At 38.3% G+C, this 17,522-nt stretch overlaps 2 protein-coding genes and 1 long non-coding RNA gene across 6 annotated transcripts in view; all 3 read right to left on the reverse strand.

Moving 5' to 3' along the window:
• LOC113068554 (gephyrin-like) overlaps nucleotides 1-17,522 on the reverse strand; it is a 1,122,288-nt gene that overhangs the window by 242,750 nt on the left and 862,016 nt on the right. The window lies entirely within an intron of this gene.
• The window catches only part of LOC113068550 (1-phosphatidylinositol 4,5-bisphosphate phosphodiesterase beta-1-like), a 91,749-nt gene that overhangs the window by 34,511 nt on the left and 39,716 nt on the right, over nucleotides 1-17,522 (reverse strand). For both annotated transcript variants that reach the window (XM_026241295.1, XM_026241296.1), the window contains exon 3: nucleotides 15,845-15,913. In XM_026241295.1, the coding sequence (XP_026097080.1) occupies nucleotides 15,845-15,913 (69 nt within the window). The remainder of the gene's footprint in view (nucleotides 1-15,844; nucleotides 15,914-17,522) is intronic.
• On the reverse strand, nucleotides 1,787-6,021 carry LOC113068601 (uncharacterized). The gene is made up of 6 exons (XR_003279576.1): nucleotides 5,793-6,021; nucleotides 4,902-4,963; nucleotides 4,578-4,635; nucleotides 3,787-3,881; nucleotides 3,413-3,498; nucleotides 1,787-2,638 (listed from the first exon to the last, which is right to left on the reverse strand). It is a non-coding gene; the product is annotated as an uncharacterized LOC113068601 (long non-coding RNA).

Raw genomic sequence — 17,522 nt, forward strand, 5'->3', positions numbered from 1 at the left:
TCCTGAACTGGTATTATTAAGGGTTAGAGTGCTGTTATAAAGGTAAAGGGAGAGGTGTTGCAACATTTGCAACTTTATAGTAATATTTTCAGTATTTCTCAGAGCTCTCAGATTTTCCTCATGATCGGACCGGTGACTGGCCAGTCTGTCTGCCGATTCCAAGCAGGTCCGTTTTGACTCAATAGTGACTCAACAGTAGGCCATTACAATAAGCAGTCACATGACAAACATTGAACATTATTGTCAAAATTGTTACCTTACAAACGTGCTAACCCTTCTTTTTACAAAGGCTTGTTAATAAGGCTTCATAGTACAATATATATATATATGAGAGGTGTATCTCAATAAATTAGAATGTCGTGGAAAAGTTCATTTAGTTCAGTAGTCAAATTGTGAAACTTATAGTCTGTGTGTCCGTGCATCCACGCAGGTTAAAAGGAACACTGGTTCAGTGGAAGGAAAAAGTGTGGAAGAAAGAGATGCACAACCAACTGAGAGAACCGCAACATTAATAGGATTCTCAAGCAAAATAGATTCAAGAATTTGAGTGATCTTTGCAAGGAATGGACTGAGGCTGGGGTCAAAGCATATAGTCAAGGAATTTGGCTACAGTTGTTGTATTCCTCTTTTTAAGCCACTCCTGAACCACAGACAACGCCAGAGACATCTCACCTGGGCTAAAGGAGAAGAACTGGACTGTTGCCCAGTGGTCCAAAGTCCTCTTTTCAGATGAGAACAAGTTTTGTATTTAATTTGGAAATAAAGGTCCAAGAGTCTGGAGGAAGGGTGGAGAAGCTCGTCAAGTTGCTTGATGTCCAGAGTTAAGTTTCCACAGTCTGTGATGATTTGGGGTGCAATGTCATGGCAATGGCATGGCTGTTGTTGGTCCATTGTGTTTTTTGAAAACCAAAGTCACTGCACCCATTCACCAAGACATTTTTGAGCACTTCATGCTTGCTTCTGCTGACCAGAATTTTGAAGATGCTGATTTTGCTATTTGATAATACCTAGAATATCAAAATCAACTGCGGGCGGCAGATCATTTTCCTATTTGGCGCCTAAACTCTGGAATAACCTACCTAACATTGTTCGGGAGGCAGACACACTCTTGCAGTTTAAATCTAGATTAAAGACCCATCTCTTTAACCTGGCTTACACATAACATACTAATATGCTTTTAATATCCAAATCCGTTAAAGGATTTTTAGGCTGCATTAATTAGGTAAACCGGAACCGGAAACACTTCCCATAACACCCGATGTACTTGCTACATCATTAGAAGAATGGCATCTACGCTAATATTAGTCTGTTTCTCTCTTATTCCGAGGTCACCGTAGCCACCAGATCCAGTCTGTGTCCAGATCAGAGGGTCACTGCAGTCACCCGGATCCAGTACGTATCCAGACCAGATGGTGGATCAGCACCTAGAAAGGACCTCTACTGCCCTGAAAGACAGCGGAGACCAGGACAACTAGAGCCCCAGATACAGATCCCCTGTAAAGACCTTGTCTCAGAGGAGCACCAGGACAAGACCACAGGAAACAGATGATTCTTCTGCACAATCTGACTTTGCTGCAGTCTGGAATTGAACTACTGGTTTCGTCTGGTCAGAGGAGAACTGGCCCCCCAACTGAGCCTGGTTTCTCCCAAGGTTTTTTTCTCCATTCTGTCACCTAGAAAATACAAAAAACGTCCAAACCAAGTTAAGATTAAAAATTTAATTGAGGTTCAACAAATAAAAAACAGATGCAATATGGATAAACAACTGATAAAGCTTGGCTTATTGAATATCAGATCCCTTTCTACACTCAAAAAAATAAATCGTTGGTCTAACTTAATATAATTATGACACCTATTTCCACACATTTGAATGGTGTTGTCTCAACTTAATTTAGGCAAATGGAACCCAAGAGCAAAATTCATTTTGAACCAACAAGATCAAATCATTTTCATTTGAATCATATTATCGTATTTATCTATAAACTATTTAATCTTGTTGAGCCAATTAATCTTAATCACTTAATTTAGAAAACCAGAAATATTGTGTCAACTACTATCGTTAAGTTAATTGTACAACTTTATTTACATCAAACAAATGTTTAATTATTGACATGTCTATCAAAATGTAATTTACTGCACAAATAAAATGTTCTCAAAGTGAATGTCAAAAGTTTCTCTTTATTCTTATTTCAAGGCAAATTTTCAGGTAAAAAAATACAAAAAAATATCATCCAAGATGAACAACATTATATTTCAATGTATATGCACAGCTAATACCTTCTTGAGTCAAGATTTAGTCTTTTGAGAATACACACATAAGGTAACTTACTCCAACATCTTGTTCTTAAGGGCTGGTACCTTTAGTGAAAGTTTTTGTCCATCCAAGATAAAGAACACTTTCTGGATGACCTCAAATGTAGCCTTGAGTTCTTGTGGGTAGCTGAGGTTCAAGGCGTAAGTAAGTCCAAACAGCATGGCCACTGCTACACGTTCTTCAAAGAGCAGAGAACCTCGGTCCCTTCAATCAGGATACCAACGTCCACAGGTTTATCCCCTGGTTGGTGTCTATGAATTGGACGATGTAGATCCCCATTACCATCTGCTCTATGGCTTCTTTAGAATTCATCCAGTCGCAATCCTGGGCAAGACAAATAAAATGTGGTAAAATTGGACTACTGTAAAATAAAAATTAATAAGAACAATTAATAAGAACAAATAATCAAACTACAAGCAACATTACAAATAAATACAATAGAAGATTCAAATAAAATAAACAGTGCTTTTCAGTTTTTTTCAGGTATCTAACAGTAGCTTTTTTTTAGTGAAAGTGAAAAGTGAAGTGACATTCAGCCAAGTATGGTGACCCATACTCAGAATTTGTGCTCTGCATTTAACCCATCCGAAATGCGCACACACACAGAGCAGTGAAGACACACACACACACACTGTGAGCACACACCCGAAGCAGTGGGCAGCCATTTATGCTGCGGCGCCCGGGGAGCAGTTGGGGGTTCGATGCCTTGCTCAAGGGCACCTAAGTCGTGGTATTGAAGGTGGAGAGAGAACTGTACATGCACTCTCCCCACCCACAATTCCGTCCGGCCCGAGACTAGAACCCACCATTAGGCCACGACTTCCCCTTAGGTACAGAAAATGGATAATCAAATATAAAACACTGCATATTATCTTTACTGAATAAATTAAAGATTAATCATTATTGAAGTAACATCAGCTATTCAGTCAAGAGCAGTTAGTAATTTCTTTGTCATTTCTTGTGTGATTTAACATTAAAAACACAGGCAGTGAGAATAGTTTTTTTGATGATCCAGTACATACTGTTACACATACAATCTTTCTCTTTTAATAAAACTTCACTTAAGACATAACAGACTATGTTTGCTAGGATACTCACCAAGACGGTCATGTTGATATAATTTTTGTACGAATTTGGCCTCTGAAGCACAAGACTTGAAAGAGAACTCAGTATTTGCACGTTTTCTGAAAAAAAAAAAAACATGTGGGCGCTTTGGATGAGCACACTCACAAATCATCTCACAGTTCTCTTTTGCGTCTTGCTCTTGAATGTTTAAGTTAGCAAGGCTTAAATGAGTTTTGTTTACACAAAGATAGCAACAGCGTTCATGACTAGACGTTAGAGCAGCATACGGCACTCGCATTATTAGAGGTGGACCGCGGTTCAAGTGCGTGCCGAACCATAAGTAGAGAATGGTACGGTTAGATTTTAATGTAAACATAAAAGTGAAGAAGAGAAAAGCAGTTGCTTACATTGTACTCCTTGAACAGCTGTAGATGGTCCTCCTTTAAGTATACACACAGTGCTTTTTGAGGATGCATTCTCTTTCCATGTCTACGCTGTTGTTCTGTTAAAAAAAAAAAAAAACGCACAAAAACATTGATTATTTGACAATATCATATCGATAACCAAGTTTAACAGGACATACAATCTATATGAAAGTTCAACTAATAATAAAAATTCTATCATTAATTACTCACCCTCGTGTCATGCTCGAAGACATTCGTTCATCTTTGGATCACAAATATTTTTTTTTTTTATGAATTCTGAAAGTTTTCTGTCCCTCCATAAACAGATATGCAACTGAGAATTTGATACTTCAAAAAGTACATAAAGAGATCATAAAACGAATCCATATAAATTGAGCGGTTTAGTCACATTTCTCTGAAGACTCGCTTTACATTATGAACAGATTTAGATTTGCAATTTATTCACAGCACGTCTGAGCTTCTGTTTTTGGGCATCAATCAGGTTCAGTTGACCTTCCGTTGATGTTTGCTGATCAATGTTTATATGCAAGTAAAAACCTAAATTAAATCTGTTCATCATACTTTCAAACATCGAACTTATTAAAACTCTCAGTTGTGTCGCTGTTCATGAAAGGACAGAAATCTTTCAGAAATCATCAAAAAGATCTTCATTTGTGTTCCAAAGATGAACGAAAGTCTTCCGGATTTGGGACGACATGAGGGTAAGTAATTAATGACATCATTTTCATTTTTGGCTGAACTAACCCTTTAAGAACATCACTAATACAGCTTACCACATGAAAAAGTTTACTAAAACCCAAGCATGGGATGCTGTTTATTGCTCTTGTAAACCTGTAAAATAAAAATAAAAATATAAAAATCATTTTTACATAAATTTGCAGTGTTCTCATCTTTACCTGAACAGAGAAATCTCCTACAGATTGCTCAGGAGCAGTCGCCTGAATGAAATGGCTAATTTCATAACTGAAACAATATAGTAAAATATTGGTATTTCCAAGCACACACTAATAAAACACTTTAAACTTTCCTTTATTTTATTACAGTAATAATGAGCCATTTTTCTAAACCCATTTAAGAACATACTTAATACAACTTACCATGTGAAAAAGTAGACTATAACCCAAGTATAGGATACCATTTAATGAGCTCTTGTAAAAACCTGTAAAATAAAACAATGTTTACATAAATTTGCAGTGTACTTGTATTTACCTGTACAGATGTTTCACCTATTACATGCTCAGCAACAGTAAAACTATAATATATACAAACACAAAACATTTCTGAAGAAAACTGGCGATCCTGCTCTACCGACGAAACCGAGGCTGATTTTCCCATGCAATATGCATTATAACTGAAATCAATATAAAATGTAAATGCTGCCCGGAAGGGAAGTTTCGACCATTATATTTCATACAAACAAATATCAAATTGTCTTTAAATCATTCTCATTCAATTACAGCAACTGTAACAATAATACAACGTATTACAACGCGTGCACCCTAATCCTGTGCGATCATAGTCAAACGACACATGCCTAGTACGCATGTGCTCTATACTGTATTCCACGCCGCCTGGCTGCTTGTTGATTAACATCAAGCATATAATTGTATCGACATCATTGTTTGTTAATTCGTTTTTACATTAATTCGCAGTCTTCTCGTCTTTACTTGTACAGAAGCATCACTTAACAGTACGCTCAACAACAGTAGCCCGAGTACGTTAACTGAAACAATCTAGTAAAATAACGCTTGCAACAGGAATTAGAACTAAGCAACTACTGCATTAATGTTAAATTATGTACATACATGCAGGCGTTTATATCGATTTACTATGTTTTTATCGAGTATGGACATGTGACTAATAGAGTAATTCAAATAATCCAATAAGCGGTCAAATATCCGCTTAATGTTGAATTCTGACTGATTTAAATAGTTTTACTCTTTATCAGCACAATGCAGACAAAGAAAATAAAGGATTTTTGAACTTACCAATTATACAGCATTCCACCATAGACTGGACTCCACCACATAATGGCGCCCGCGATAACTGACGAGGTCACGTGGATTTCCTGTCATCAGCGCATGCGCAAAAGTAGTAGTTTGACTCGAATCATTATTTTTTGTTGTTTCGACACAAATGAATTGAGCTCTTTTAAGGTTGTATGGATTTAGTTCAGACTGATTTAAAATAATTGTGTACATCCCTTAAACTGATTAATTTAATTTGTTTCAAAATGCTCTATTTATTTTTATCGAACAACACCCAGATTTCATTTTTTTGAGTGTATGAAAACACTTTTTGTAAATAATATGATAACTGATCATAATATAGCTGTGCTCTGTTTGACAGAAACTTGGCTAAAACCTGATGATTACATTATTTTAAATGAGGCCACCCCCCAAGATTACTGTTATAAACATGAGCCGCGTCTAAAAGGCAAAGGGGGAGGTGTTGCTTCAATTTATAACAACGTTTTCAGGATTTCTCAGAGGGCAGGCTTCAAGTATAACTGGTTTGAAGTAATGGTGCTACATATAACATTATCCAGAGAAACCAATGTTAATGATAAATCCCCTGTTATGTTTGTACTGGCTACTGTATACAGGCCACCAGGGCACCATACAGACTTTATTAAAGAGTTTGGTGATTTTACATCCGAGTTAGTTCTGGCTGCAGATAAAGTTTGAATAGTTGGTGATTTTAATATCCATGTCGATAATGAAAAAGATACATTGGGATCAGCATTTATAGACATTCTGAACTCTATTGGTGTTAGACAACACGTTTCAGGACCTACTCATTGTCGAAATCATACTCTAGATTTAATACTGTCACATGGAATTGATGTTGATAGTGTTGAAATTATTCAGCCAAGTGATGATATCTCAGATCATTATTTAGTTCTGTGCAAACTTCATATAGCCAAAATTGTAAATTCTACTTCTTGTTACAAGTATCGAATAACCATCACTTCTACCACAAAAGACTGCTTTTTAAGTTATCTTCCTGATGTATCCAAATTCCTTAGCATATCCAAAACCTCAGAACAACTTGATGATGTAACAGAAACTATGGACTCTCTCTTTTCTACCATTTTAAATAAATATGCTCCTTTACGCTTAAGGAAGGTTAAGGAAAACAGTTTGACACCATGGTATAATGAGCATACTCGCACCCTAAAGAGAGCAGCCACGATATATTTTTATATATCCCTATTGTATAATCTTGCTTATTACTCATAAAGCCCAGAATGGTTACTTTTCCTATTTAGCATCCAAACTCTGGAACAATCTACCAAGAAATATGGAAATAATATAGAAATAAAGGTGATTTGATTTTGTTTTTGACTAAGCACGCCTCCTTCATAACCATCAGAATGTAGTAACATGCTCCATGCTGACGTCACCAATCCCGTATTTTTCATCCAACTGTCATATAGAGACACTTTTACCAGCCAATCAATCAAAATCAGCGCACTAAATCCCAGTCTAGATGAATAGGCTTCCTCATTCAAACGAGTCATATTACACAAGTAAAATGACCTGCAAACATGTTTCATGACATCATGACTTCATTTGCACATAGGACTGAATTACTGCACTGGTGCATTGTGGGGCTTCTGGAAGACTGGCCTTAAAGTTCTGTTTCCGTGGTGATTGAGGCTTGAAGCCTGGCAGGGGCCCGATGTCTCAGAGCCAGGATCCTGTGTGTGTGTGTGTGTGTGTGTGTGTTGAAAGCATGAAAAGAAATGCATTTACAACAAAGAACTTGCAATTAACAGCTCTTCTCTGAGAGAAACAAATGATCCCCGCAGCTCAAATCAAGCATGTTGAATGATTTTCACCATCTGACATGGATTGTGGATATTTTTTCATGTTTCTTAACCCTTCAACATCTTCCACAGAAAGAGCATCTATTATCCTATATTAGTTTGCCTTGTTTGAGTTTTGTAATCATTATCAAGCATCTGATCCCATTTATTTGAGCCCATTAAGATCCAAATAAAGAGAGAAAAACAAATGAATTGGTTATGCAAAGGCCAAGGCTGACTGTGTGACATCAACGGGCTTGCTTGACAGACTGTAGGATTTTGATTTAAGGACTAAGTGACAAAGATATGTGTGGTTCATGTAAAGCAGATTCCTGACCCTGATCCTGTAAGAATTCCTTAAACATACATTTACTGGTATTTAATTAATTACAAGTACAAAAAAAAAAACTTAAAAATAAAGTCAGTAACACAGATATAAAAGCCCTTCATCACTGAGTCGTGGTGGTGGAGGTAGGCAGATGTAAGCAGTCTCTGGTCCGTTCAGTCATACTTCCTGCTGCCCACCATCCATCACCACACACACACACACACACACTCATTCCTGCTGCTCCAAAGGTCAGCTCTTTATTGGTCGACTGTCAGTCAACGCTTCACTGACCAGGAGGATTCCACAGACTCGCTTAATGACCGCTCGCTTCAATCCTCAATTAGACGGTTTAATTAACCAGAAAGAGGCCTGTCAGAAATGACAGCTCAGTGTTTGAAGTGTGCAAGCTAAGCTACGGCTAGCATGCTCAAGTCTCTATAATAAAGAGCAGTTTGAACCGCCCTTGGTTCACTTAAATGGTTGGACTCTTGACAAGTTCAAAACACAATAAAATGTAGAAAATCAGGAAATAGTTTCTGCATTCACAGAGCATTTTAAAAAGCAATGATATGAAAAACATTCAGGAAATAGCTTCCATAATACCATCCGTAATGCTATTACATTATGCAAATACTGTATGTAAGCACATATGGAGAGTTCAGGAGTCTTAGTATATTCTGATCTGTAGATGTGTCTGGCATTCTGTGGGTTTTTCATCTGTTTTCTGGTGAAAATGGTGCATCTTTTGAGTCAGCACTTGCTCCTCAACAACACACATGATCTGAGTAATCCTTCATTCTGAGGAGCTCAAACACACACTCAGTGATAACAGTTTAACACTTAGTCTAACACCAATGCTGGACTCAGAGTCTTATAGGCATGTCACCTGCCCAAGCTCAACTCATCAAGCCTGACATAAAATCCTTAATTTCTTATTCAGCACAATGTGAGCAGCCTGAGTTGATATAATGCGAGCCCAGTGTCTGTGTCTCTGTATCAGAGCAAACCTTTCCGGGAGGTTCTTCCTCACTGCAGCATTTCAAAGCAGAATGAACTGACTGTGAGGAGAGATGCATGAATTGATTTACAGTCAGTTAATAGCAGCACATGCACATTCATTCACTTGAGATTAAAAATGACATGAGAAAGGAAGTCTTGTTTTTTGAGAAATGAAGTAAGATTATGCTTAAAGAAGAAGAAATACCTGAAGTTGACATACAAGGACATGTTTCCTCGTTCTCACAGCCAATTAAACATTCAGACGGTTTAGTGAAGAATACAGATGTGTGCTTGATGCTGCTGCTGTTTTATGAGCTGACTTTCCCCTCAGTAAACAATAAAGCTTGTCTGTCTCTAACACCCCGCTGAAAATGAACTGCACTGGTTTTACAAGCTGGCTGTACACCATTAACATCGTATTCATGGAACAGAAATATTAACAGCCACAAGCGTCACAATGATGGGAGTTCAGCTTTTTATAATTCGGCTGATGGCAGGAACATCATTTAATGCATCGACTGCATGTCCATACAAATGTGAGACGTGTCGCAGACTCTTGATCGATTGAGCATTAGGAATTATTCTGGACACAGCTGAAGTTTGCACAATACTCTCCAACAACACGCTAAAACAGGAAACACGCACACGGGCTGAACATTTATCACAACACTGCATAAATCACATTAACTTTTTGAGATATTGAATACAGCAGAAAATAGAGATATTTCACTGCAATGCATTTTGAACACATTCAGTCAAAAGTTAAGTACATATAAATCTGCATTAGTTATGTATTATATGGCTTAACATGAGATTGATGTTCAATGTTCTGCCCATGTTTACTAAGTCAGAGCTCACAGACAATACAGTTCTTAGGATCTCAACACTAAGACAATAGCCACACACAAAGTCACAAACTTGATTCGTTGTCAGCCTTACATTTCAAAAGCAATCCTGGCAAAATGTGAAGTGCCCTCAGTTCATCCCACAATGCTCTTATTGAGGAGTCTCATGACAACGAGTCTTTAAACAGCTCAAAGTGTTCACAAGAAGATTTCCCTCTGATAGATGCTGTCTGGAATAACAACAACAGAAACTCAACATTTTCATCACTACATCTGTACCAACACACATTATGACATTATTATGCATATGCAAAAACACTGAAAACAATTGTATGATTAAAAACACTTTTCCACTAAAATGTTTTGGCTTCATCTCATCAGAAATTTCGATTTTGGCACGCTCAGCAGCAGCTGAGCACTGAAGGCTCTAATCTGCAGTAAAATCACTGCCTCTCATGAAACACCAGGACTGTACTGTAGCATTTGTAAACATTTTTCCATCTCAAAAATATATCTAAATTACGGCCTATGCTCTCAATGTCAAATGCAGAAATGTTAATCCATGCATTTATGACTTCAAGGTTAGATTATTGTAATGCTTTATTGGGTGGTTGTTCTGCACGCTTAGTAAACAAACTACAGCTAGTCCAAAATGCAGCAGCAAGAGTTCTTACTAGAACCAGGAAGTATGACCATATTAGCCCGGTCCTGTCCACACTGCACTGGCTCCCTATCAAACATCGTATAGATTTTAAAATATTGCTTATTACTTATAAAGCCCTGAATGGTTTAGCACCTCAGTATTTGAATGAGATCCTTTTACATTATACTCCTCTACGTCCGCTACGTTCTCAAAACTCAGGCAATTTGATAATACCTAGAATATCAAAATCAACTACGGGCTGATCATTAGGCTGAATTAATTAGGTCAACTGGAACCGGGAACACTTCCCATAACCCATTCCTCCCAAAGTTTTTCCTCCATATCTGTCACCGATGGAGATTTGCTTCCTTGTTGCTGTTGTCTTTGGCTTTTTTAGTTGGGGACACTTGACTGATTGCACAGACACTACTGAAGAGAGCTGAACTGGATGATGACATCACTGAATCATCAAAGAACTGACTTTTGCTGGAAAATGACTCTTTGTTATGGTCTTCTTGCATCATTAACAAACTACTTTCCTGTTTGACACCATATTGACACAACCAGTATTGTATAAAACCCTATAGAAATAAAGGTGACTTGAACTGACTATATAAATAAAGAGTTATATTTCCAGACAATGACATGATTAAGTCCCTGCCCACACGAACGTGGTTATTTTTGTTTGGGCCATTCGACCACACGCAAGCGCAGCACCAGGTTTGAATTGGCCAACATTACTTTACGGTTGAGATTTTATCGCCACCTGTTGGCTTGGCATACTCTTGACAGTACTTCATAGCATGCTTTTGCAGTTTCATATGAACAGAGATTTTTTTTAAAACAGAAGAAGGAAAAACCCAGATATGTGTGGACATGGCCTTATACAGACTTCTCTTACACCTGCCTGAAACAGACTTGTACTGATGCATTACTGTCATATTTCCTGTGGCACATGCCTGTGTGCTGGGTCAATAAAAATGAACTTTTTTGTGTGCTTTAGGATGCATTTGTGAAACTTCATCAGACAACAACAACGACAAACAAATGAGGCTCTGTTTCGTTGCTCCATTTCCAACAAAAACAACAATCTGTCCAAGACGGAAACATGAATCACTGCTAGGAACCAGAAGGCACCTGTTGCCAGATGGAAAGACGCAGAGCAAAAGAAGATCAATGTTCCGGTCCCCTGTGGCAGATTAGTGCCTCAGCAATGGCTCGGCTCCCGTTGTGCTTTGTGTTAGAAAGGGACCCAGAATGAAAGAGGCTGGGAAAAGTCTGCAGTAAACCTGACTAACGCCGACCAGACCTTTAGAAATACAGCAGGGCCTTAAGCTTAGCATGGTAGCCATGGTAGCAGTAGCATGACATCACTGCACCTTTACACCGCGCCATTTACTGCCCCTTGCCTAACAACCACATTGGTAGTGTAAACAAAAGGTTTCAAAGCAACAAACAAGGGTCTGTACTGAGAAGCCGTCTTACATTTACATGTACATCGATTCATTCAGCTTCCAGAAAAACACAACACGACTGCATTTTACACATTACACAAAATAACCTCAGTGGAAAAAACTTTGCCACTTAACAGAGGATTTGAATTAAAATTAATGAATTATCAAAATAAAAAATGGGCAAACAGTAAATTCAATTTGCAAATAATTAAATGTTTTGTGAACCCCTCCCCTAACCCACCCACATAACATGATTGCTATAATAGATCCAATAAACACAGATAAATGAAATAAACTTAAAATGACAAGAAAAAGAAAGCACAAGTTATGACAGAATAAATTCTTTACATTCTTAAACTTTGTCTCACCAAAAGTTCTTTACTCAGAATCCTCAAGAAATGCCAAAAATTTACCCCACCTTCTCTTGTGAAGCAAGTAACCTGTACAACCCATTCTTGGAAAGATGGTGAACCTGCTGATCATAACAGTCAGTTCTCACTAACTCCGTACTCTATAGACCGTCCCCTCATTAATATTTGTCTCCCTATCATAATACTTTATGAATCCACTTGAATCCACTCTCAACCTCAGCAGTTAATTAAAGAGCGTCTCCTAAGACAGAAATACTTGGACAAAATGAAAAGCAGCATCCTGACACATCTTGAATATAGTGGCATAAATGAGTCGCATCCATTCAATCTGGATTGTGGAGCTCAGTATCTCCGGAAGATGAGATGAATGAAGATGACTGACCTCCTGCCTCCTAACACAGAGAGAATCTCTGGAATCAAATACAAACAGGTTTTAACAAATAAGCTCTACATCACTGATTAAAAATCAATCGACTGAAATATAAATATAATGTTCATCAGCATACGACCGTGGGATTCATCCAAACTTGCCTGGAGGACAGCGTCCAAGTGAAAAATAGCATTGTTTGTTTGGGCACTCACTTTTTTTTAATATTTATTTTTATAAATGTTTGTTATACTCATTAAAGCGTTCTCTTCCTTCACTAATCGAAGCTGCCATCTCTCATCCTCGTGGTTCATAAAGGTTCACGTGCTCCAGCAGAACCTATTTCTGTGCAAAATGACAATCTTAGACAAAATTAGTTTCTCTAATTTCTTAAAAGAATAAACGTGACACCGGCTTCAGAGCAAACGTAAAACATGCATAAAAGACATCTGAGTGTTCAAGCTCTTTCTTTTAAAGCTGGTTATGAAATGCTAACATGTTGAGGCTATTGAAGAAAGAGCCCCAGCTAAAGCAGCAGAGCATTATTCACCAGCGCTCTGTAGAGGACTGAGAGTCAGGGAGAACGCCAGAGATGTGCCCATTCAGGGTGAACTACTACAAGCTGACTTCGGTTTCTACATCAACTACATTAAATCCATAAACTACACAAGAAAACCGGTCATCACCAGCCCACCTGCTGAGAGAAGGTGTGGAGACCAGCTGTGGTCATAATTACACAGACTTCCTCTTTCAGGGTTAGGAGGCTTCTACGATTTCATCGCCACAAACAAGTGTAATTTGATGAGGGCTTTAGGGAATCTAACGAACAAACCCGAACAGGGTCCTACTGTATACAGAGGAATGCAGGACAGATCTGCTGCTGGATAAAGGCTTTAGTCCGGCCTCTCTGGTGTCCAGGCAGATCGTCTGACTGTGAGAACCCAGATAAAAAGAGCTGGACTCTGAGCCTTCTGTCTCAAACAGATTATGTGCAATTAAATTGATTGACTGCCTGGAGAAAGTGAGGTATCCACGTTAAGGCCATCAGTAGATCAGTAGCTTTCAGGCCTCTCAGCATTCACATAAGCCAGTTCTTACAATAATGAAACACACTGCTTTACTTTTCTCTCAACAGCTTTCTATGTCATGACTTGATTATAATACATTATATCATCAAAACACGTTAATTATGCACGGCGAACGCAGTTAAAATGGTTTTGCCATTTATGTGCTCTTAAAGCATAATTTCTAAAAAATGAGTGGAAAAAGAAAATGATCAGGGGCACAAAGCAGGAAGCAACACAAAGAAGAAGAGCAGGAAAAATATCAATATACAGGAGAAAATCAAAAGTTAACTGCTGTGTATTAGCCTGTGATGTTTATGTAGTATTTTGAAATAGCCTTTTTAGAACTTAACTGCTTCTGAACAAACCAAAAACATTCATGTAATTTAGTTGTGTACTCAAAGTTTACTACTGTTATACTTAAAAGTATACTTTTATATACTAGAAAGTGGACCAATGTAGTCCCAAGGAGCATTGAAATAGTGCTCTTACAAGTATACTACTAGTGCACTGATATATTGATATATTTACTACATAACGCATTCTCCAAATATTCTCGCACACACATACACCCACACACACACGCACACACGCACACACACACACACACACACACACACACACACACACACACACACACACACGCGCACACACACACACACACACCCACACACATACACCCACACACACACGCACACACACACACACACACACAGACATACACCCACACACGCGCACACACACACACACACACACACACACACACACACATACACCCACACACACACGCACACACACACACACACACACACACACACACACACACACACAACAACAACAACTATGAGAACATTATTTCCCTCCATGTTTTTTCTCTGACATGAATTTGGATGATTAATCTGAGCGCCCACAGCTGCTGTTTTCTCATAAGGGCAAAAAGCTTGATCAAATTAGTGTGACATGAGAGAGAGGGCATATACTAATTAACCTACATTACCTGGCCAATGCACTGGATTCCCCTGACAAACTAAAAGTACTATGGTATTACAATGTTTCTTACAGAAAGTGTCTAGTTTAGTTAACGCTCATCTTACGGCAGGGTTCTCCTGATATCATCATATTCTGGTGGCTGTTTTACATTCAGGTCAGGTGACTTAATGAGTCATGATGTGAATGGACAGCACCACAGGACTGATGGCTGAAAACCAAGACATAAACATAAAATCAAAACTGCCCACGTGGGTTAATATACACTTGAGTGAACTCTGTTCTCTGAGCATGTGATTTTATGGGACAACCGGACATGATGTGATGTTTGGAAGAGAGCTGGAGCATTTAAACCGTGTTCAAACGCTCATCATTCTACTGATCTACAAATGAGTCACTTGGAGCCGAATCTCCTGTGAGTGTTCGAAGACATGCATGAGTGTTCATACACACTGTATGTATAAATGCTTTCATTCAGACGATGTGAAGCACACACACGTCTCTCTTTCCAGACATCAATCTTAGACCCTGCTGGAAGGCCACTATCATGACATGGGAGACAGCATTTTTCCATATTCGGAGCAGTGACTGTTGAAGTGACCGATGCCACCACTGCTCTGTGAACAGGACAATAGCATCAGTCGGACGAGTCGACGCACATTGAGCTCACTCACATCCGCTCAGCAGCTCTCGTGATGCTCTTCATCATGACACTTCACAATGACACCATTCTCACATCAGCACCTAACCGAACCTGAAACCATCAGCTCTTTCTCTGTCCAGCTGCTGCAGGATTCTGAATGCTCTCTTGAAAAGCAAATGTTTTGGTCACCTAAGACAATTTATCTGGAAAACTATTTTCTAACTAATTTCTGTGTGATTGTAAAAGAAAATGATTTTTTCATACACACATACAAGATCTCCGGTTTTCTTTCGTTATTTGTGAAACATGAAATCTTACTGGCATATCCGGTGAAAAGCAGCTTTGCTTTTTGACAGCATATTCCTCTCTGGAAAACTCTATATTTATAACCATACAGTATTTGCGCCAGAAATGACAGAAAGAAGTCTGTTCAGTTTCATCTCGTGGAGCATTTGCACAAACACAAGCTCAGCTCTTCATTGAAAGAACAAATGATCAACACAGAAACACATTTAAATGCTGTATTACCTTTGGCGTCTTGGCAAACCTCCCATTTCTCGTATCCTTGATGAGTGAGACATCTAACAGGTCGGTCTCCTGCAATCACAAATGACTTATGAATATTATGAGAACAGTGTGTTTAAACTTGTGTCCACAGCACAGTTACAAAAGACAATAATGTAATAAAACTAAATGAATATATAATCGTGACATATGATTGGAAACAGGTCACTTCTTGCTCTTTTTAAATAAAAGACTTAGACGTTGTGTTCTTAAAGCTGCAGCGTACTGTTCAGAGGAAGGTCAAGCCCACCGCTAGCCAATCAGAACAGAGCTCATTTACATACAGAAGCCTTAAACACTCTCAGTATGTTCCAAACGGGATATATCACCATATTGAAGGTTTATTTTAGAACAAAGCGCTCAAAATTACAGAATTATAGGATTTGAATTATAGAAATGTAATAAGGTATTATGTGTAAGCCAGGTTAAAGAGATGGGTCTTTAATCTAGATTTAAACTGCAAGAGTGTGTCTGCCTCCCGAACAATGTTAGGTAGGTTATTCCAGAGTTTAGGCGCCAAATAGGAAAAGGATCTGCCGCCCGCAGTTGATTTTGATATTCTAGGTATTATCAAATTGCCTGAGTTTTGAGAACGTAGCAGACGTAGAGGAGTATAATGTAAAAGGAGCTCATTCAAATACTGAGGTGCTAAACCATTCAGGGCTTTATAAGTAATAAGCAATATTTTAAAATCTATACGATGTTTGATAGGGAGCCAGTGCAGTGTGGACAGGACCGGGCTAATATGGTCATACTTCCTGGTTCTAGTAAGAACTCTTGCTGCTGCATTTTGGACTAGCTGTAGTTTGTTTACCAAGCGTGCAGAACAACCACCCAATAAAGCATTACAATAATCTAACCTTGAAGTCATAAATGCATGGATTAACATTTCTGCATTTGACATTGAGAGCATAGGCCGTAATTTAGATATATTTTTGAGATGGAAAAATGCTGTTTTACAAATGCTAGAAACGTGGCTTTCTAAGGAAAGATTGCGAAATTATTAGAGTTTTGAGATTACAACTGACCATTCAGGGCTTTATAAGTAATAAGCAAGATTCTAATCTTCAAGATCTTTGAAATTGTAAGGGACAAAGATGGCAGAAAACTAACGTTTCTGAATAGTCTTTGTGCACTTTCAGACAGCGCAAATGTTGAGAGAATTAATAATTTCCTCCTTCAGTTTAATTTCAACACTTGTTAGCAGTTATCTAAAGCATTATCAGTGAGATCATGCATGTTTGGATTCAGAAGAAAATACCAAATGTGGACATGATGTTGTATTCTGCAGTCCGCTGTACTGAGTCATGAAGTGTCAGCATCTTCTCTTCTCCTACAGAGGTCAATGGATTGACTCGGCCACACACACTATCAGACACTACCAACATATGATACGATGACAACGCTCTCTAAAGCTGATTAAATTGGTCTCTAAAACAACAAGTGCATCGGGTTCAGAACCTTTTGTTTGCCTCTCTGAGAAGTGTTTAAAGAGTGAGACAGACGTTTAAATAAACTCTGTTTCGTAAAAGAGCCTCACGCAAAAGGTGTGAGTGATGCTCTACAGGACACAATGACACGAGGACAGTCCTGTCCTCCATACTGTTTTCTGTTCACAAAAGCTGAAATGGATATTAATGAA

Source organism: Carassius auratus, linkage group LG45M (assembly GCF_003368295.1).
Source record: "Carassius auratus strain Wakin linkage group LG45M, ASM336829v1, whole genome shotgun sequence".
In the NCBI taxonomy this organism is placed as follows: Eukaryota; Metazoa; Chordata; class Actinopteri; order Cypriniformes; family Cyprinidae; genus Carassius; species Carassius auratus.